At 45.0% G+C, this 22,640-nt stretch overlaps 1 protein-coding gene across 1 annotated transcript in view; it reads right to left on the reverse strand.

The window, feature by feature from the left end:
• LOC137431031 (unconventional myosin-X) overlaps positions 1 to 21,292 on the reverse strand; it is a 202,085-nt gene extending 180,793 nt beyond the window's left edge. The window contains 1 exon segment of the mRNA XM_078781337.1: positions 21,046 to 21,292. Coding sequence (XP_078637463.1) covers positions 21,046 to 21,066 — 21 coding nt within the window. The 5' untranslated portion in view covers positions 21,067 to 21,292.
• Between the last annotated feature and the right edge of the window lie 1,348 nt (positions 21,293 to 22,640).

Below are 22,640 nucleotides of genomic sequence, written 5' to 3' on the forward strand. Positions count from 1 at the left end.
TAAGGATATTCACTAAAATCTAACCAATTTGTCTGTACCACACACCCAACCTGTACGTCAATTTTTTTTATTTTTTGTATACAGGATCGAGGCTCGTATAAGAGCTAACATCAATCACAAAAAAACAAAAACAAACAGACACACAAAACATACAATAAAGGGAGCGGGAGACAATATGGGGAGAGAGAGGGAAGCATACAAGTAGCAGGGAGAGAGCAGGGACATCGGGAGATCTGTGGGAGGGAGAGGGCTTGGGGGGGAAGAGGAATGGGAAGGGGGGGGGGGGGTAGGAAAGGTATAAAACACATTGACACTGTTAGGACTTCCAGGAAAGAATTTGGTATTTCAAAAAAGTGGATCTGGGGTGAATTAACATGAGTAGAAAAGATCAAGGTTTTGAATGGGGGAAGATAAGAGATGGTGGTGAACAGCTGTTTTAAAGACCTGGAGGGAGGAGAGGGACTGAAGAGAGTGAGGGAGTTTGTTCCAGTGGGGAGAAAAGAGGAATGAAAGAGTGAAGGTGAGCAGAGAGCCGAGATTTTGGCAGTTTAACCAGAAGAGGATTGCTGGCAGATCTTGTGCGACCTGTAGGAATATTTGGGGGACAGAGCACAGATAGAGCTAGGCCGGATCGGAGTCGGTAGAAGACAGAAAGTCCACCAACCTGCCTGCGGTGAGTGAGTGAAAGGCCAAATCCATCCATAACTAATTCATAAATAACTAATTAATTAATTATTTAATTATTAATTTAATTCTTAATTTCTTTAATTAATTATTAATTCATAAAGGAACATAGCTAATTCATAAAGAATTTAATCATAAATTTCATCCAAATCCATCCATAACTTTGAGATATCCGGCTCAGAGACAATCACACAAACGGGGGGGTGAATAGATAACCTCTGTCCACCTTCGGTGTCAGAGGTAATAAAATTCATCAACAGTACCTTTCTATTATGTAGGTGGCCAAGGGAAGGAGGGCGGGTGACAGAATTTTTGGAATGACCCTCGCAATTGTCAACATTTGCCATACAGTCCGTATTGAATAAAGTTAGATGTTCAAAACCGCAAACATGATCTTGAAGAGTGCTACAGAGGTGGTTATTCCCCCAAACCATTAACCAATGACGGGCAACAAAAGCCATAAAACACATGAGCGACTTCAAAAACCTATGTTCAATTACACCTGATAATGAAAAACCTATGTTCAATTATTACACCTGATAATGACACATTTCGCAAATGTCAACGTCATAGCATCAGACATTTTCACAGAGGATTCATCTCACGAATCATGTGATAAGTTCATAGTTAACTAATAGTGGCAGGTGTTAACAATATGAAAGAAACCGGTTAATGTAGAGTAAGTAACTTAAAGTCCGTTACTTTATTCATGTTCAATTTGATCCCAAACATCTAAAGATGACGAAACAAGAATGACTGGTGTCAGCTTAAGGGTTAAGGTAGCTAGCTTGAGATGTTAGGGTCTCGAGTTTGAGCCCGCCATGCCATTGATGAACACCAGTTGGGTTGACTCAGCCTGTCATCCTTCCGAGGTTGGCAAAATGAGTAGCAGTTTACTGGAAATAGGGGGACACTGCATTAGGAGCACAGCCGTGATGATGATGATGATGATGATGATATGAAAACGTGATGAAACTAGAACAGCGCTCGGTAGAGCGCATACCTCCACCTGGTGAACACTTTATATCCCACTGATAGGCCGGATCTGGATTCGGACCTGAACCAAAATCTAATCAGCTTGTTCTCGTCACCTAACCAACTCGTCCATCAAGTTTAGTCATAACTCGTCCACAACTTTTTTTTAAATATCCTGCCATGTATCGCTTTTTACTCGATCCCTCAATGGTGAAGAATTACTTGAAAAAACTAAATAATTCGCGTGTCCGACTCCAAAATCAAATCTTCACCAAAATCAAATCAATTTGGTCTCGTCATACACCCAACCTGTCCACCAAGTTTCGTCCAAACCCGAAAATAACCTTTTGAGATATTATTGTGCTATGTATCGGTTTTAGCTCCATCACTCAATGGTGAAGAATCACTTTAAAATTCACTAATCTGGATTCGAATCTTCACCAAAATTGAATAAATTCTTCCTCGTCATACACAACCTCTCAACCTCCACCAAATTTAGTCCAAATCCGTCCACAACTTTTTGAAATATCCTGCTATGTATAGTTTTTCGCCCAATCTCCCAATGGTGAAGAATCACTTAAAAAATTAAATAATTATAATATCCGAATCCAAATTCAAATTTTCACCAAAATCGAATCAATTTATCCTTGTCCGACAATCAACCTGTGCAGCAAGTTTCGTCCGAATCCATCCACAACTTTTTGAGATATCCTGCTACGTATCGTTTTTGGCCCTGTCTCCCAATGGTGAAGAATCACTTAAGAATTCTACGAGCCGGATCCGAATCTGGATCTTCACCAAAATCAAATAATTTCGTCTGTGTCACATACACTACCTCTCTGCCATATTTCGTCCAAATCCATTCACAACTTTTTAAGATATCCTGCTACGTATCCTTTTTGGCCCCGTCTCCCAATGGTGAAGAATCACTTAAGAATTCTACAAGCCGGATCCGAATCTGGATCTTCACCAAAATCAAATAATTTCGTCTGTGTCACATACACTACCCCTCTGCCAAATTTCGTCCAAATCCGTTCACAACTTTTTAAGATATCCTGCTACGTATCCTTTTTGGCCCCATCTCCCAATGGTGAAGAATCACTTAAGAATTATACTAGCCGGATCCGAATCTTCACCAAAATCAAATAATTTCGTCTGTGTCACATACACTACCTCTCTGCCAAATTTCGTCCAAATCCGTTTACAAATTTTTAAGATATCCTGCTACATATCCTTTTTGGCCCCGTCTCCCAATGGTGAAGAATCATTAAAGAATTCTACAAGCCGGATCCGAATCTGGATCTTCACCAAAATCAAATAATTTCGTCTGTGTCACATACACTACCTCCCTGCCAAATTTCGTCCAAATCCGTTCACAACTTTTTAAGATATCCTGCTACATATCCTTTTTGGCCCCCGTCTCCCAATGGTGAAGAATCACTTAAGAATTCTACAAGCCGGATCCGAATCTGGATCTTCACCAAAATCAAATAATTTCGTGTGTGTCACATACACTACCTCTCTGCCAAATTTCGTCCAAATCCGTTCACAACTTTTAAAGATATCCTGCTACGTATCCTTTTTGGCTACATATCCGTTTTGGCTCTGTCTCCCAATGGTGAAGAATCACTTAAGAATTCTACAAGCCGGATCCGAATCTGGATCTTCACCAAAATCAAATAATTTCGTCTGTGTCACATACACTAACCCTCTGCCAAATTTCGTCCAAATCCGTTCACAACTTTTTAAGATATCCTGCTACATATCCTTTTTGGCCCCGTCTCCCAATGGTGAAGAATCACTTAAGAATTCTACTAGCCGGATCCGAATCTTCACCAAAATCAAATAATTTCATCTGTGTCACATACACTACCTCTCTGCCAAATTTCGTCCAAATCCGTTTACAACTTTTTAAGATATCCTGCTACATATCCTTTTTGGCCCCGTCTCCCAATGGTGAAGAATCATTTAAGAATTCTACAAGCCGGATCCGAATCTGGATCTTCACCAAAATCAAATAATTTCGTCTGTGTCACATACACTACCTCCCTGCCAAATTTCGTCCAAATCCGTTCACAACTTTTTAAGATATCCTGCTACATATCCTTTTTGGCCCCATCTCCCAATGGTGAAGAATCACTTAAGAATTCTACAAGCCGGATCCGAATCTGGATCTTCACCAAAATCTAATATTTTCGTCTGTGTCACATACACTACCTCTCTGCCAAATTTCGTCCAAATCCGTTTACAACTTTTTAAGATATCCTGCTACATATCCTTTTTGGCCCCGTCTCCCAATGGTGAAGAATCACTTAAGAATTCTACAAGCCGGATCCGAATCTGGATCTTCACCAAAATCAAATAATTTCGTCTGTGTCACATACACTACCCCTCTGCCAAATTTCGTCCAAATCCGTTCACAACTTTTTAAGATATCCTGCTACGTATCCTTTTTGGCCCCGTCTCCCAATGGTGAAGAATCATTTAAGAATTCTACAAGCCGGATCCGAATCTGGATCTTCACCAAAATCAAATAATTTCGTCTGTGTCACATACACTACCTCCCTGCCAAATTTCGTCCAAATCCGTTCACAACTTTTTAAGATATCCTGCTACATATCCTTTTTGGCCCCATCTCCCAATGGTGAAGAATCACTTAAGAATTCTACAAGCCGGATCCGAATCTGGATCTTCACCAAAATCTAATATTTTCGTCTGTGTCACATACACTACCTCTCTGCCAAATTTCGTCCAAATCCGTTTACAACTTTTTAAGATATCCTGCTACATATCCTTTTTGGCCCCATCTCCCAATGGTGAAGAATCACTTAAGAATTCTACAAGCCGGATCCGAATCTGGATCTTCACCAAAATCAAATAATTTCGTCTGTGTCACATACACTACCCCTCTGCCAAATTTCGTCCAAATCCGTTCACAACTTTTTAAGATATCCTGCTACGTATCCTTTTTGGCCCCGTCTCCCAATGGTGAAGAATCACTTAAGAATTATACTAGCCGGATCCGAATCTTCACCAAAATCAAATAATTTCGTCTGTGTCACATACACTACCTCTCTGCCAAATTTCGTCCAAATCCGTTTACAAATTTTTAAGATATCCTGCTACATATCCTTTTTGGCCCCGTCTCCCAATGGTGAAGAATCATTAAAGAATTCTACAAGCCGGATCCGAATCTGGATCTTCACCAAAATCAAATAATTTCGTCTGTGTCACATACACTACCTCCCTGCCAAATTTCGTCCAAATCCGTTCACAACTTTTTAAGATATCCTGCTACATATCCTTTTTGGCCCCCGTCTCCCAATGGTGAAGAATCACTTAAGAATTCTACAAGCCGGATCCGAATCTGGATCTTCACCAAAATCAAATAATTTCGTGTGTGTCACATACACTACCTCTCTGCCAAATTTCGTCCAAATCCGTTCACAACTTTTAAAGATATCCTGCTACGTATCCTTTTTGGCTACATATCCGTTTTGGCTCTGTCTCCCAATGGTGAAGAATCACTTAAGAATTCTACAAGCCGGATCCGAATCTGGATCTTCACCAAAATCAAATAATTTCGTCTGTGTCACATACACTAACCCTCTGCCAAATTTCGTCCAAATCCGTTCACAACTTTTTAAGATATCCTGCTACGTATCCTTTTTGGCCCCGTCTCCCAATGGTGAAGAATCATTTAAGAATTCTACAAGCCGGATCCGAATCTGGATATTCACCAAAATCAAATAATTTCGTCTGTGTCACATACACTACCCCTCTGCCAAATTTCGTCCAAATCCGTTCACAACTTTTTAAGATATCCTGCTACATATCCTTTTTGGCCCCGTCTCCCAATGGTGAAGAATCACTTAAGAATTCTACTAGCCGGATCCGAATCTTCACCAAAATCAAATAATTTCATCTGTGTCACATACACTACCTCTCTGCCAAATTTCGTCCAAATCCGTTTACAACTTTTTAAGATATCCTGCTACATATCCTTTTTGGCCCCGTCTCCCAATGGTGAAGAATCATTTAAGAATTCTACAAGCCGGATCCGAATCTGGATCTTCACCAAAATCAAATAATTTCGTCTGTGTCACATACACTACCTCCCTGCCAAATTTCGTCCAAATCCGTTCACAACTTTTTAAGATATCCTGCTACATATCCTTTTTGGCCCCATCTCCCAATGGTGAAGAATCACTTAAGAATTCTACAAGCCGGATCCGAATCTGGATCTTCACCAAAATCTAATATTTTCGTCTGTGTCACATACACTACCTCTCTGCCAAATTTCGTCCAAATCCGTTTACAACTTTTTAAGATATCCTGCTACATATCCTTTTTGGCCCCGTCTCCCAATGGTGAAGAATCATTTAAGAATTCTACAAGCCGGATCCGAATCTGGATCTTCACCAAAATCAAATAATTTCGTCTGTGTCACATACACTACCTCTCTGCCAAATTTCGTCCAAATCCGTTCACAACTTTTTAAGATATCCTGCTACATATCCGTTTTGGCCCCGTCTCCCAATGGTGAAGAATCACTTAAGAATTGTACTAGCCGGATCCGAATCTGGATCTTCACCAAAATCAAATAATTTCGTCTGTGTCACATACACTACCTCTCTGCCAAATTTCGTCCAAATTCGTCCACAACTTTTTGATATATCTTGTTAACAGACAAACAGACAGACAGACAAGGGGGGAAACAGAACCTCCATCCACCTTTGGTGGCGAAGGTAAAACATGACCATAAACTGTGTGACAATGAATGAAAATCTGACTGTCAGCCTGGTGTTTCAAAGACAGAGTGTTGGCTGCATTAACAAGTGCACCACACTTCAGGTGGGTCATTAAGTAATGGACCAGTCTCCGAGCCCTCGTCGCTGGTGGATGTCAAAGACCCCAAGGTGTCTTTCTCAAATAATTTGGGATATGGAGACGGCAGAGCTGTACTTGCATAATCCTACAAGTGGAGCTGCACCCTCACCATCTGCATGATGATAATTAATCATACAAATACAATTTAATTGTTGCAACAGACATTATTATTCTCATCGATATTCAAACCGATATCCATTGATAGAAATAAAAAATCAATTCCTCTAGAAGAGATCTTTGTAGGTCAGCACGCAAACAGCACTGTGGAAAGTCTCCAACATTACTGCAATCCAAGATGATGGCAAAGCCAAGCAAACATATACAATTCGAAAACAAATACAAGTCTGTGTGAACAGGTGTGCGGACGAGTTTGTCTGCGAAGAGGAGAGAATCGGCTAATAATTGTGGGAAACGAAGAAAGACAAACGCGGCCACATAAATAAACGATGGTCAAAAGAAAACAGTCTTTTTTATCCTTTCCAACAGCAAGGACAAACTCCAGAGACAATAAGGATGTGACCCGCATGATCAAGTCCAGGCCTGATTGGTCAGCATAACGATGTGGTGTTACCTGGCATCGGCTCCTAGGAGAGGCACATTTTTCTGATGTTCCATACTCTGTTGCGGAGTGCGGGTGCTGCCGGAGCAGCTAATTTGTAAGGGTTATGCTGGCTTTCAAAATCATCGGAATCTCCCGCGATGAAGCTAACTCCGAGAGCCTTTCACTCACTCACCGCAGGCAGGTTGGTGGTCTTTCTGTCTTCTACCGACTCCTCTCCGGCCTTGCCCCCCCAGCTCTCTCTGGGCTCTGTCCCCCAAATATTCCTACAGGTCGCACAAGATCTGCCAGCAAACCACTTATGGTTAAACTACCAAAATCAAGACACTCTGCTCACCTTCACTCCTTCATTCCTCTTTTCTCCCGCCTCTGGAACAAACTCCCTCACTCTCTTCAATCCCACTCCTCCCTCCAGGTCTTTAAAACAGCTGTTCACCACCATCTCTTATCTTCCCCCATCAAAAACATTGATCTTTTCTACCCCCGTTAATTCACCCCAGATCCACTTTTTTGAAATACCGACTTCTTTCCTGGAAGTCCTCGCAGTGTCCATGTTTTTTATACCTCTCCCACCCACCCCCCTCCCCTTCACGTGCCTCCTCCCCCCAAACCCTCTCCCTCCCATAGATCTCCCGATGTCCCTGCTCTCAAATGTTGTACTTGTGCGCTTCCCTCTCTCTCCCCATATTGTCTCCCGCTCCCTTTATCTTAGGTTTTATGTGTCAGTTTGTCTTTTTATGATTAATGTTCGCTCTTACACGAGCCTCGATCTTGTGTACAAAAAAATAAAAAAATTAAAAACAGGCTAGCCGGCTTACAGGTGTGTGTGTCCTGCCAGAGACACACTATTTTTCCCAAATTTAAAGCTCATACAGTATTCTTCCTGATATTTAAAATCAAGTACAATGGGACAGAACCGTTTTGAACATTTTGACCTGATAGACTTCCACTCCAACTTGAGTGTCTCCAATCAAACAATCGAGATAAATCCCCCAAAAAAAAATTTGCACCTCATCAGCAAACCTGAAATCCCCCACCCACTCCCCTCAAAATTATTTCCACTCTTGGCCTTGTACAGCAGCACCCAGTCTCGTGTCCTGGAAGTAACAGATGGTCGGTGAAGTCGAGTCAAAAGCCACAGTAACCTTTCCACACCGTAAGTGATGTTGATCGAGGGATTGGCAGCAAACCCAATGAAAACCCCAGTGCGGACGAGTTTCACATCAAGGTGAAATGTCCCGTACACGCAAGTTCAGTATACCATAACAAACATGTCAGGATTTTCGTCTTGTTGACCGGTTGCCTTTTCAAACGACACACGCTGGATGTATATGTATTGGTCACGTAGTTGCGAGTACAAAAGACAGTAGCGCTGGGACACCGATGCCTCCATAGAGAACGCAGCATCACCCATTGTGTTGAACACAAAGATACGATAATGGATTTCTTTCCCAAAAAAACAAAAAACTGTTTGTCTTGCTTATCAAATGGCACAGACTTTTACTGAAACTTGGCAATGAAGTTAACTTTGGGGACGGCGGCATTGAAAGGTAGAAGGCCATTCCACCAGCAGGGCACGTGACCACATGGCTGAGGATATCGTTTTCTCAGCTGACCCTCCCTATCTCCCCCGAAGAGGAATGCGACTTTGGAAGTGCTGAGGTTCAAATATAATTGAGATATTCTGACCACTACTACAACAAAAAGAAAGGCTAGGATGTTGAGTCCAGGACCTTAAAAGGATTCCCCCTCCTTTGTCTCATAGTCTTTGGCCTGGAGACCAATAACAGTAACACTCAGCCTGGAGACCCAGAAAAGCAACACTCAGCCTGGAGACTCAGAACAGGAACACTCAGCCTGGAGACCCCGAACAGGAACACTCAGCCTGGAGACCCAGAACAGGAACACTCAGCCTGGAGACCCAGATCAAGAACACACATCCTGGAGACCCAGATCAGGAACACACATCCTGGAGACCCAGAACAGTAACACTCAGCCTGAAGACCCAGAAAAGTAACACTCAGCTTGGAGACCCAGAACAGTAACACTCAGCCTGGAGACCCAGAACAGTAACACTCAGCCTGGAGACCCAGAAGAGTAACACTCAGCCTGGAGACCCAGAACAGTAACACTCAGCCTGGAGACCCAGAACAGTAACACTCAGCCTGGAGACCCAGAACAGGAACACAGAACAGCACAGGAATTCTTTTTCAGAATCATTGGAATCTCCCATGATGAAGCTACCTCCGAGGGCCTTTCACTTACTCACCGCAGGCAGGTTGGTGGTCTTTCCGTCTTCTACCGACTCCTCTCCGGCCTTGCTCCTCCAGCTCTCTCTGGGCTCTGTCCCCCAAATATTCCTAAAGGTCGCACAAGATCTGCCTGCAACCCTCTTATGGTTAAACTGCCAAAATCAAGACTCTCTGCTCACCTTCACTCTTTCATTCCTCTTTTCTCCCGCCTCTGCAACAAACTCCCTCACTCCCTTCAATCCCACTCCTCCCTCCAGGTCTTTAAAACAGCTGTTCACCACCATCTCTTATCTTCCCCCATCCAAAACCTCGATCTGTTCTACCCCCGCTAATTTCACCCCAAATCCTCTTTTTTGAAATCCCAACTTCTTTCCTGGAAGTCCTTGGTGTCTTTGTGTTTATACTTCTCCAGCCCGCCCCCCCCCCCCCTTCCCACGCTGCCTCCCCCCAAGACCTCTCCCTCCCACACATTCCCGATGTCCCTCACAAATGTTGTGTTTATGTGCTGCCCCTTCTCTCCCCATCTTGTCTACCGCTCCCCTTTTTATACACTTTGTTTGTTTGTCTGTTTGATTTGTTTGTGTGATAAATGTTAGCTCTTTCACGTGCCTCGATTATGTATACAAAACAAAACAAAAAAAACAGCCTGGAGACCTAGAACAGTAACACTCAGCCCGGAGACCCAGAACAGTAACACTCAGCCCGGAGACCCAGAACAGTAACACTCAGCCCGGAGACCCAGAGCAGTAACACTCAGCCCGGAGACCAAGAGCAGTAACACTCAGCCCGGAGACCTTCGCGTGCAACAATCCATTTATCTGAACCGATGCCCAGTGCCCAATGCCATCTTTGTGTGTTTGCACAACAAGCAGTATGACGGCATGCGAACCAATCTACGGAAAACTGTGAGCAGAGAGAGGCACGCAATAAGTATTCAAAAGAAAAAGGACAGCGAAAACGGCAAAGGTCACTTGCACCCAAAGTATGCAAAATGTTGAAAGTATGAATACGGGCATGAGAAGTGGGCCGTTCAATCGAGCGGGAAAGCCATTTCACTCCTTTTGATCAACTTTTACTTGTGGTCAGGATGAAAGGTACGAGACATTTGCCACACAGCCACGGTGAGAGTCATTTAATGGACTCAGGTGTTCACCACATCAATAAAAGCGAACATGTGATGAAAGGTCGACGGAAAGCGATATGCACCTTGCGGTCGACGCCGCCGGCCTCAGCATGCGCTCACGTATCGCCTCGAATCGCCTATGGTGCAAACAGACACGGAATGGTGAAACGGTTACAACAAAACAGCATCTGGGTACGAACATGCCAGTAGCAGCTTTAAACACGATCAGCAGAGAGGCGCGTGCGCATCCTCGGGCCACCCTTTGATATACAACTACACTCGAAGTCGAGGAAAAAGCTTGAATCAATTATGTCACAAAGTTTAGATCTCCGATGCGGAAAGACATGCTTGTGCAACATCAATCCGAATGTATACTTTGTGTCAAAGTGAAGTAGTCATGATGTCGTGAGGAGGCTTGCAAGTATCCAGTGAATGACTTCTGTCCTAATTTTCGCAAAACTTTTCTCATAGTTTTAACAACATCAGATTTTAAGAGGTTTCGTTCCTCCAAAAGCCGAACGGAACCACCCCCTCCACCGACACTACCCCCGCCCTGTAGCCAATAAGCCACACTGGGCCTTTTAACTTCACCACCTGGCTCGAATAACGAGATCATTTCTTGGGCAAAATTCCACTCTTTCAAAATTGCCTTAAGCTCATTGCAATTGTGAAGAACGTTTTGAGATGCTGAAATTTGAGTTAGCAGATGGAAGAAGGGGAGGTGGCGGTGGAGAGGGGAAGAGGCGTTGGGTCATAAAGCTATGAAACAGGGTAAAAGCATCTGTGTCACATTAGATTGAATGCACAATTATTCCACAAATGCCTTCACATGCCATATCGATTGTTGAGCCCACACCACATCTTATGTTGAGCCCACACCACATCTTCTCTTGAGCCCACATCATATCCTCCAGCACAAAGACAAGATGAGTCCAACAGTACTTCGGCACTCGACAAGTCCAACGGCACTAAGACAAGTGAAGTCCTACAGTACTAGACAAGTCCTACAACCCAAAATGACTCTCACCTGGAAGGCCACCATTGTCGTCATGGCTCATCAATATTTCAAAAAGAATTTCAAACTCGAGGGTTCATATAACACCTTAAACCACACAGCCTAGAGAAACAAGGACTTGAGCGGGGTCCTGGCAAGCGGAAAACCTGATTGGTCGCGATGACGTAAAATGCCGTAATATTTTGTCCATGGGTTTCGAAACAGCTACTACCAAACGAAAGCAGTGGCAGATCTGTGAACCGTTAAAAGAAAGGGTTTTGAAAGTGCCAATAAGGTGATGTGTGTTCTACAGTGTTCAATTATACTGTATAATGAAGTTGAATGAAATTATAAAGATTTTAAAGGTTGTAGAAAAAAAATTCAGAAGTTTACTGCCGTTGATGCAGCGTCTTTTACACCACCTTATTTAACACGTTGCATTAGTTCTTCGTGCCTGCTGTTTGTGTCCTTTATGACATCCTTAAAAACAGTAAATTTCCTGTTTGGAATGATTTTCAACTTGGTTTCACTGTTGGACAGACAGACTAATGAAAAATCACTCATAGAGCGCCACTTGGCAAAAGAGAACAAAGTAGAATGGCACTCGGTAGAGCATCCTTTTGACTTCACAAATAATTGGTGGTTGAATTTGGTGACCTGATATGCAAGTCTTCTTCAAATCAAGTTAACCGGATGAAAATTGTCGATTTTAGAAACTTGGCCTTTGTTGACCTTTTGGCCTATGTTGACCTCAAAAATAGTTGGTGGTTGGTTTCAGTGAGCTGATATGAAAATCCTTTTCAAATTTCAAATCAATGGGATGAAAATTGAGGATTTTAGAAATTAGAAAGTGGTTGACCTTTTGCCTATGTGGACCTTTTCACCTCAAAAATATATAGGATTTTGTTGGAACACGAACTCTACCATTTGGTGAAGTTTCGTGAAGATCGGTTTAAAATTGTGACCTGTAGGCAAGCATAAGTGAGCGGACAAACAAACAAACAAACAAACCAGAGTGATCAACATACTTGTCAAAAAAAAAAAATTGGTCAAGTAAGAAAAATATAAAATTACCAGCAGGAGTACTCGGCGTTGCCAAGTAGGGGGGAAGGAGGCAGGAGAGGGAGAGGTGAGCAAGGGAGTGGGGGGAGTGGAAGGGGTAGGGATGTGAGAGGTGAGGGGAGAGGGAGGGGAAGATTTACTACATATACATCTTTGGGGGGGGGGGGGTAGGGGGGTGGCTTTGACAGGCCCCTCAGTTTTAGGGGAGGAGTGGGGGAAGGGAAGGATGAAAATTTTTCCAGTGAAAAGAGTGCTTCATAACCTCAGTGTTGCACAGGTAAAAAAGGAAATTGTAATACCCTCTGCCACCAACACCAGGTGGCGCTACACGGTACACATTTACATAGAGAATTTATGCCCCTCTTCTGGTCCCCCACACTCCCGCATGTGGCTGCGGCCACATAGCCTATGTCACCCCCCAGACAAAGTTGTATTTGTATTTGTACCCCAAGTAAAGTATATAAGCGTTTATAACTGAAGTACCCGGTGTTGCTCAAGCGAAAACGAAACATTAACATATTTGAAATGAGAGAAAATATAATGTAACAGCAATGACATCCAAATCAGAATCCACCACAAATGGAAAATCATAATTACACCTTTACGTTGAATATATTATGCTGCTGAATGTGCCGTTCATCACGTTTCTGAGTTAAGTGTTATGCCGATCAGGAAGAAGAAGAAGCCTTACTCCCAACTTCGTACACTTCTGGAATTGTTTGATTTATTTGTGTTTAAATGTTTGGTGATTGTTTTGTATTTATTTATGCGAATGTGTACTTGTATATAACTATCATAAAGGCTTCGGCACTAGAGTTTTTTTTTTTAACTCAAAAAAAAAAAAAAACAACAAAAAAAAAAAGGTTTTTCTTGTTTGTTTGTTTTTTGCCTAAAGCACTCCCAGGCACTCACTGATGAACATCTGAAAGTCTGAAGAAGATCCGTTCAGCCATCTCTGAGTAAAATGGCGACCCAGACAGACAGACAGACAGATAGACCAACAGCTCTCTTATATAGTCGATCTCCCTCCTCTCTGCGCATGCACAATCGGGACAAATTCAGATCCAAACCACTGCTATGTGGTTTTTTGTATTTGTACCCCAAGTACAAAGCAGGAGTACTCGGCGTTTAGTATGGCGAATTAGTATGGCGAAAAAGACAGGTTCTTTTTCCAATTCACGTTCCGATTCGTGTTCTAAATACAACACTCGATTGAAATCAAGTTGTTCTTCGATCATAAACTGACGTCTATAGACAGACAAAGTGAACCAATTGCTTAAGGCCGATTCTCGGTTCGTGCGCGCGGGGTAAATATTGGTTCAGTCGAGAAATGGGAGCTCATAAGAAGCTATACAGCTGCTGAGTAAGGTTAACATACATACTCTTCCTATAACTAACTGATGTTAAATATATGTATGAGCATATAATGGGATGTACACACAAGCACGCACGTTAAATGACTCTTTCAAAGACAAGAGAGACCATCACGTTAATGGAGACAAAGAAGGACAATTGTATGAGACAAGCGGATAAAGGGACAAGAGAGCGGAGGTGAACAATTGAAAGAGCAAGCATTGTGCCTTAGACTCCTGATTTTATAAGTAACACCAATGATGATCACCACTTCAGCTTCCACTGGATCTAGTGACCATATCTGGGTGCAGCAGCTACGGTCAACAGCAAAGTGAAAGACTCCATCGCACTTGCCATTAATTCTCTGTATTCAGCGAGCGGATGAACGGTGCCAGGGGCAGACTTGGACATGAGAGGCATGACCGTCACCGGCTCGCTTTCAAGGTAATCCTGAAAATGTCATCGGCCCAAGACAAGTGGTGTCCGCTCAAGGGAATGCACCTGCTCTCGACTACAGAGGAAAAGGCAATTAGTATGGCGACCATTCTGGAGCGACATTGCTAATCTATCCAGTTAGGGTAGAATTATGGATTGAATAAGCAGGATGTCGATTGAGGTTTGCTCACCACTGGGGGAAGGAAGAAGTTGACGTTTCGGACTTTAACCCTTCGTCGGAGCAAAATAGCAAGACCTTCATACCAGCAAGACCAGTTCTTCATTTTATATCCTCCTTGGATATAATTGACGTGGATGTTAGCAACATCTGGTTGACCTTCTCCGAAGGATGGCGTACCTTTTGAAGCAACATGATACCGGAAGAACACCGACATTTATCTGGATTAAATGCTACATTTGAGGAGTCACACGAGCTATACGATCTTCGAGATCACAGAGAGGGATGCAGTCATCGGCTTTAAGCGAAATAGTCGGAAAAAAACGGCACGTGGTCTTTCCAGTGAAGGAGCGAGATATTTTTTCAAAATGAAGAAAAGAATCGATGATGGAACACTTCTGGGAGACACCAGCTTCCATGGCGGGCAAACGAGAAGAGCAAGAATGACAATGTTAAAGACTGTGAGCCAGGTGTGGGGAATGCCACGAATGCCCAACACAGAGGAGTCTCGGAGAATGGATGAAGCGTCAGCACTGACCAGAAAATAAATTATTTGACCAGGCAGCACAAGATGGCATTGGTATTAATATCAGCTTTTTAATATATATATATATATATATATATATATATATATATATATATATATATATATATATATATATTATATATATATATATATATATATAATATATATATATATATATATATATATATATATGTATATATATATATATATATACATATATATACATGAGGTCGAGGCTCGTGGAAAAGCTAACATTAATGACAAAAAAAAAAACCGACACATAAGACAAAATAAAGGGAGCGGGAGACGAGATGGGAAGAGGGGGAAGCACACAAGTAGAACATTTGAGAGCAGGGACATCGGGAGATCTGTGGGACGGAGAGGGCTTGCCGGCTTGGGCGGAGATGGCGTGGGAAGAGGGGTGGGGGTGGGGATGGGGGTGGGGGAGGTAAAAAACACATGGAGTAAAAAAAAAACAATATAAAAAAACACACGGACACAGCTAGGACTTCTAGGAAAGAAGTCGGTATTTCAGAAAAAGAGATTTTAGCTGAGACTTTTAGCTGGTGTTTGGTTTTAGCTTTTGGTGGCGAGCTCACCAAACGACAACAGGGAGTGCTGCATCTCGGAGCTCTTAATCCGTCGGATGGGGAAAATAAAGCCGGCTGTCTGGTCTGTATTTTGGTTGCAGATGTTTATTTATTTTTTATACGTTCCATGACATCTTTATGAAAGGAGTAGGCTATTGTGTTGCGTTAAACTGGCCAAATCACTGCTGAGGGAAAAACAATAACTAACACTACTTCGCGTGCTCGCATGGATTCAATGTCCAAATGGACAGTGTGGAAATGGCCAAATGGATTCCAGGGAAAAGATAGTGTCACCGCGAAGGTATCAAGCATCGATACAAACGGACACTTGATGGTTTCTCGAGGAACCCAAATGAGCGTGTGCATTCTAGGAGAAACTGTACAACGAAATGCAAGGAAACTTCATCAGAAGATGCCATTTTTCCCTTCACGTCCGATTTATATCACCGGTGCAGGAAGGTGGGGAAAGGTGCGAGATGATCACACATTGGTGGATGTTAAAGATCCCACGGTGTCGTTCGTGTAGACTAAGCGAGTTATCACCCGCACCCTGAACAAATTACAAAATTCCTGCCCCGACACTCCAGCCAACCAACCCACAATTGGCGAACGTTGTGAGTAAACCACGAGCCAATCAACACGAGATGAGGGAGACGGGCATCCTCCCGTACACTTAAAACAAGTTGGTTTGATGAAGATGGTGTAAAATATTCCACTGGGTCTTTCAATGTCTTCTACCGACTCCTCTCTGGCCTGCCACCCCCCCCCCCCCCCCCCCCCCCAGCCCTGTCTGTGCTCTGTCCCTCAAATACTCCTTCAGGTCACACAAGATCTGCCAGCAACCCTCTTCTGGTAAAACTGCCAAAATCAAGACTCTCTGCTCACCTTCACTCTTTCATTCCTCTTTTCTCCCGTCTCTGGAACAAACTCCCTCACTCCCTTCAATCCCACTCCTCCCTCCAGGTCTATAAAACAGCTGTTCACCACCATCTCTTATCTTCCCCCATCCAAAACCTTGATCTTTTCTACCCCCGCTAATTCACCCCAGATACACTTTTTTGAAATACCGACTTCTTTCCTGGAAGACCCAGCAGTGTCCATGTGTTTTATACCTCTCTCACCCCACTTCCCACACCTCCTCCCCCCAAGCCATCTCCCTCCCACAGATCTCCCGATGTCCCTGGTCTCAAATGTTGTACTTTTGTGCGTCTCCCTCTCTCCCCATCTTGTCTCTCGCTCCCTTAATTATGTCTTATGTGTCCGTTTTTGTTGTCATTAACGTTAGCTCTTACACGAGCCTCGATCTTGTAAACAACAACAAAAAAAAATTAAGAATAGTCGAGATGCCACCAGTACTCCCGCCAAGTTCTAAATTCCTTGCCTGGATACCACTGGGAAGGCAATGGGAAACCACGCAGTGTATTTTTCCTGCCTAACTACTAAGGCAGCACCAATGGCTTGGACTCCTTTAGTTCAGTATACCGAACACGTTTCAAATTGAATTTCCCACGACACCTTCAGCCAGACAGTCTGTTCACGAATGAAAATCCATTCCATCCTCAAAATGGCGTTTTCGATCTTTAAGGTCTCGGATGTCTCCTCGACATTGTCCTGCGGTTCTTCCACTTTGGTCTCGGTACACCTTTACCATGTCGGTGTTCAGGTAAAAGACCAACGATTGTTAGGCACGACATAGTAAGCATTGTACAAGGAAAGAGAACGAGTGGACTTTCCAGCGGGACGAAGAACCTTCCTGAGGAAGTGACATGAGCGCTAACGGCTCAAGTCCTTTGCGTACATCCTGAAGGGAAGTCATGTTTAACGAGGGCAACACCCCGACCTCACGGGCCCAGCTTGGAGGCACCGACTTCCCTCAGCTGCTCCTGTTTGCGAGGGCAGGCAAAGGGGCCCCGTGTGCAGATGGTAAAACAAAGGAAGGAGCTTTTGTGAGCGCGAGAGAATACCACAAGCGTCAGCACTCCGAGAAAGAAAAAAGATTTTTTTTTTAAAGGGTCCACGTCACGTCAGAAGGCCCATGCCCACACCAGGGTGGTACCTCCTCTGAGATGCAAGGTCGTCACTTTATTATCCCAGCCCAGTTACGACGTGCAGGCAATTGTTGTCTATGTGGGACGTTCAAAAAGTTATGGGAACGATAACGCACTAACTGATCGGCGAGGCACTCACGGAACACTCACTGATTGGCGAGACACTCATGGAACTCACTGATTGGCGAAACACTCATGGAACACTCGCTGATTGGCGAGACACTCATGGAACACTCGCTGATTGGCGAGACACTCATGGAACACTCGCTGATTGGCGAGACACTCATGGAACACTCGCTGATTGGCGAGACACTCATGGAACACTCGCTGATTGGCGAGACACTCATGGAACACTCGCTGATTGGAGAGACACTCATGGAACACTCGCTGATCGGCGAGAAACTCATGGAACACTCACTGATCGGCGAGAAACTCAAGGAACACTCACTGATCGGCGAGGCACTCACGAAACACTCACTGATCAGCGAGGCACTCACGGAACACTCACTGATCAGCGAGGCACTCAAGGAACACTCACTGATCGGCGAGACACTCATGGAACACACTGATTGGCGAAACACTCATGGAACACTTGCTGATTGGCGAAACACTCATGGAACACTCGCTGATTGGCGAGACACTCATGGAACACTCGCTGATCGGCGAGACACTCAAGGAACACTCGCTGATTGGCGAGACACTCATGGAACACTCGCTGATTGGAGAGACACTCATGGAACACTCACTGATTGGCGAGGCACTCACGGAACACTCACTGATCGGCGAGACACTCACGAAACACTCAAAGATTGGCGAGTCACTCATGGAACACTCACTGATCGGCGAGACACTCAGGGAACACTCACTGATCAGCGAGAAACTCACGGAACACTCACTGATCGGCGAGGCACTCACGGAACACTCACTGATTGGCGAGACACTCATGGAACACACTGATTGGCGAAACACTCATGGAACACTTGCTGATTGGCGAAACACTCATGGAACACTTGCTGATTGGCGAAACACTCAGGGAACACTCGCTGATTGGCGAGACACTCATGGAACACTCGCTGATTGGCGAGACACTCATGGAACACTCGCTGATTGGCGAGACACTCATGGAACACTCGCTGATTGGAGAGACACTCATGGAACACTCACTGATTGGCGAGGCACTCACCGAACACTCACTGATCAGCGAGACACTCACGAAACTCACTGATTGGCGAGTCACTCATGGAACACTCACCGATTGGCGAGGCACTCAGGGAACACTCACTGATCGGCGAGAAACTCACGGAACACTCGCTGATCGGCGAGGCACTCACGGAACACTCACTGATTGGCGAGACACTCATGGAACACACTGATTGGCGAAACACTCATGGAACACTTGCTGATTGGCGAAACACTCAGGGAACACTCGCTGATTGGCGAGACACTCATGGAACACTCGCTGATCGGCGAGACACACATGGAACACTCGCTGATCGGCGAGGCACTCATGGAACACTCACTGATCGGCGAGGCACTCACAGAACACTCACTGATCAGCGAGACACTCACGGAACACTCACTGATCGGCGAGATACTCAAGCAACACTCACGAAACACTCAATGATTGGCGAGGCACTCACGGAACACTCACTGATCAGCGAAATACTCACGAAACACTCACTGATTGGCGAGGCACTCATGGAACACTCACTGATTGGTGAGGCACTCAGGGAACACTCACTGATCGGCGAGAAACTCACAGAACACTCACTGATCGGCGAGGCACTCACGGAACACTCACTGATTGGCGAGACACTCATGGAACACACTGATTGGCAAAACACTCATGGAACACTTGCTGATTGGCGAAACACTCAGGGAACACTCGCTGATTGGCGACACACTCATGGAACACTCGCTGATCGGCGAGACACACATGGAACACTCGCTGATCGGCGAGGCACTCATGGAACACTCACTGATCGGCGAGGCACTCACAGAACACTCACTGATCAGTGAGACACTCACGGAACACTCACTGATCGGCGAGATACTCAAGCAACACTCACGAAACACTCACTGATTGGCGAGGCACTCACGAAACACTCACTGATCAGCGAAATACTCACGAAACACTCACTGATCAGCGAAATACTCACGAAACACTCACTGATTGGCGAGGCACTCATGGAACACTCACTGATTGGCGAGGCACTCACGGAACACTCACTGATCGGCGAGAAACTCACGGAACACTCACTGATCGGCGAGGCACTCACGGAACACTCACTGATCAGCGAGACACTCACGAAACACTCACTGATTGGCGAGGCACTTATGGAACACTCACTGATTGGCGAGGCACTCACGGAACACTCACTGATCGGCGAGAAACTCACGGAACACTCACTGATCGGCGAGGCACTCACGGAACACTCACTGATCGGCGAGAAACTCACGGAACACTCACTGATCGCCGAGGCACTCACGGAACACTCACTGATCGACGAGACACTCACGGACACTCACTGATTGGCGAGGTACTCACGGAACACTCACTGATCGGCGAGGCACTCACGGAACACTCACTGATCGGCGAGACACTCACGGAACACTCACTGATTGGCGATGCACTCACCGAATGTCCGAAACGAGTTTTTTTTTAATCAGCGAGTGGTTGCAAGTCGCAAGTAGGACACTCCACGAGTTCCTGCACACTCATGTTCGGTGTACGCTGGACAAAAGGAGGGAGTCAATGTGCATGTCCAGGGCATCGGTATTGCTCAGGCAGTTTCTAGGAAAGAAAAATACACTAGGTGGTTTGCCATTGCCTCCCCAGTTGTATGTCTGGAGAGAAAGAGAGGAAAGGTGGATTGAGGAGGCAGGGGGTGGGGGGTGAGCAAGGCCTGTGGTGTTCAATTTATTAACCAAGGCCATGAATGACGAATCAACAATGTTTAAATATTTACATTTAATTAGCAAAATACAAACAACGGTCCACGACAGTGTCGCCATTCCTAGAGAATATGTCGATACACAAATATGCGCTTTAAACGAGTACGAGCACAAACAGTCTCTGCACGGACAGACACGCGCACGTGGGAACAACATGGACCCACGACGGACGAGACACCGTGCACGGACACGGACGGTCCATAGCAGACTCTTCTCCCTTTACATTGTCCCGGTACCGACGTCGAGCCTGCGACGGCTTGTCCGCAGGTGGAAACGATTCGAGGTGAGTCGTGCGCGGACCCCCCCTTCCTCCCCTCCGAAACCTTCCCGATCGCAGGTACTCACTCCCGCGAGCGCGCCAAGTTTAAATGGCAAATCATGCGGAATGAAAAAAAATCGCGCAGCACCGACTCGGACTTACCTCGCTGTAATAGGTCTCCATGTCCCAAAGGTGAGACCACCGAGCCTCGTCCTGAGTTAATATATCCACTCGCCGGTGATCTCCAAACTGTAGATCCTCACCCGCCGCTCATAGCCGAGCTCAGCCCTCACTCCTGCACGATGAGAGACCCCAGCTGCACGGTGAGCGACCCCGGCTGCACGGTGAGCGACCCCGGCTGCGCGGCGCACATCCCCCCCGAAGCGACTAACCGACTCCTCGCACTCTCGCAGCCTCCGTGAACACGGTGGACGCTTGTACAAGCTCCGCCCCTAACCACGCCCACCTCCCGCCTGCCCCATTTTAAAACTCAGAACCCGTTCTTCTGCACCGACGAGGTTAGTGTAAAGTTGCGTTCTCTTTGTTTCCCTGTGCGGGTGCTCAATTTTGCAGATTCCCCCATCGTGTGACACCGACCTGTCTGCCTGCTTTTATGCATCATATCCCAGTATGCATTTTCCCACCAAATGCTGATTGATGGAAGGGCGTGCAGATTACAGGTTATATACCTTTATTAGTCACTACAGCTGACGTTTCCCGGAGAAATTCAATGAAATATGTATTTAAATATTTCCTGCATGACAATCACAAAACATGTTACTGGATCACTCGTGGGGAAAATCCCAAGCAGTGGAAGTAACATACCTGACCTGACTTCACACAAGACCTGAACGCAGAGGTGTTATAATAAACCTGTGAAAAGCAACACTTTTGATAACAGGTGCACGTGTAAATAACCATTATAATTATATTGGTATTGTTGACAACAAATCACTGTATTTGAAAAAAAAATTGTATACAAGATCGAGGTAAGAGCTAACATCAATCAGAAAAAAAACAACAAACGGACACACAAAACATACAAAAAAGGGAGCGGGCGACAAGATGGGGAGAGAGAGGGAAGCATACAAGTACAACACCAGAGAACAGGGACATCAGGAGATCAGTGGGAGGGAGATGGCTTGGGGGGAGGAGTCATGGGAAGGCGGAGGGGGGGGGAGGGTTGTGTGGGTAAGTATAAAACACATGGACACTGCTGGAACTTCCAGGAAAGAAAAAAGTCGGTATTTCCAAAAAAAAAAGGTGGATTTGGGGTGAATTAACGGGGGTAGAAGAGATCTAGGTTTTGGATGGAGGAAGATAAGAGATGGTGGTGAACAGCTGTTTTAAAGACCTGGAGGGAGGAGTGGGATTGAAGAGAGTGAGGGAGTTTGTTCCAGAAGCGGGAGTAAAGAGGGATGAAGGAGTAAAGGTGAGCAGAGAGTCTTGATTTTGGCAGTTTAACCATAAGAGGGTTGCTGCCAGATCTTGTGCAACCTGTAAGAATATTTGAGGGACAGAGCACAGATAGAGCTGGGGGAGCTAGGCCGGAGAGGAGTCGGTAGGAGACAGAAAGACCACCTACCTGCCTGTGGTGAGTGAGTGAAAGGCCCTCGGAGTTAGCTTCATCGCGGGAGATTCCAATGATTCTGAAAGCTTTGGTTTCAACAGCGTGAAGCCGAGCTAGGTGTGAGGCAAGAGCACCGGCCCAGAGGGGAGAGCAGTATTCCATTGAGCTGCGGATGAAAGCCTTGTAT

The sequence above is a fragment of the Myxine glutinosa genome, chromosome 7 (assembly GCF_964187855.1).
Source record: "Myxine glutinosa chromosome 7, kmMyxGlut1.1, whole genome shotgun sequence".
In the NCBI taxonomy this organism is placed as follows: domain Eukaryota; kingdom Metazoa; phylum Chordata; class Myxini; order Myxiniformes; family Myxinidae; genus Myxine; species Myxine glutinosa.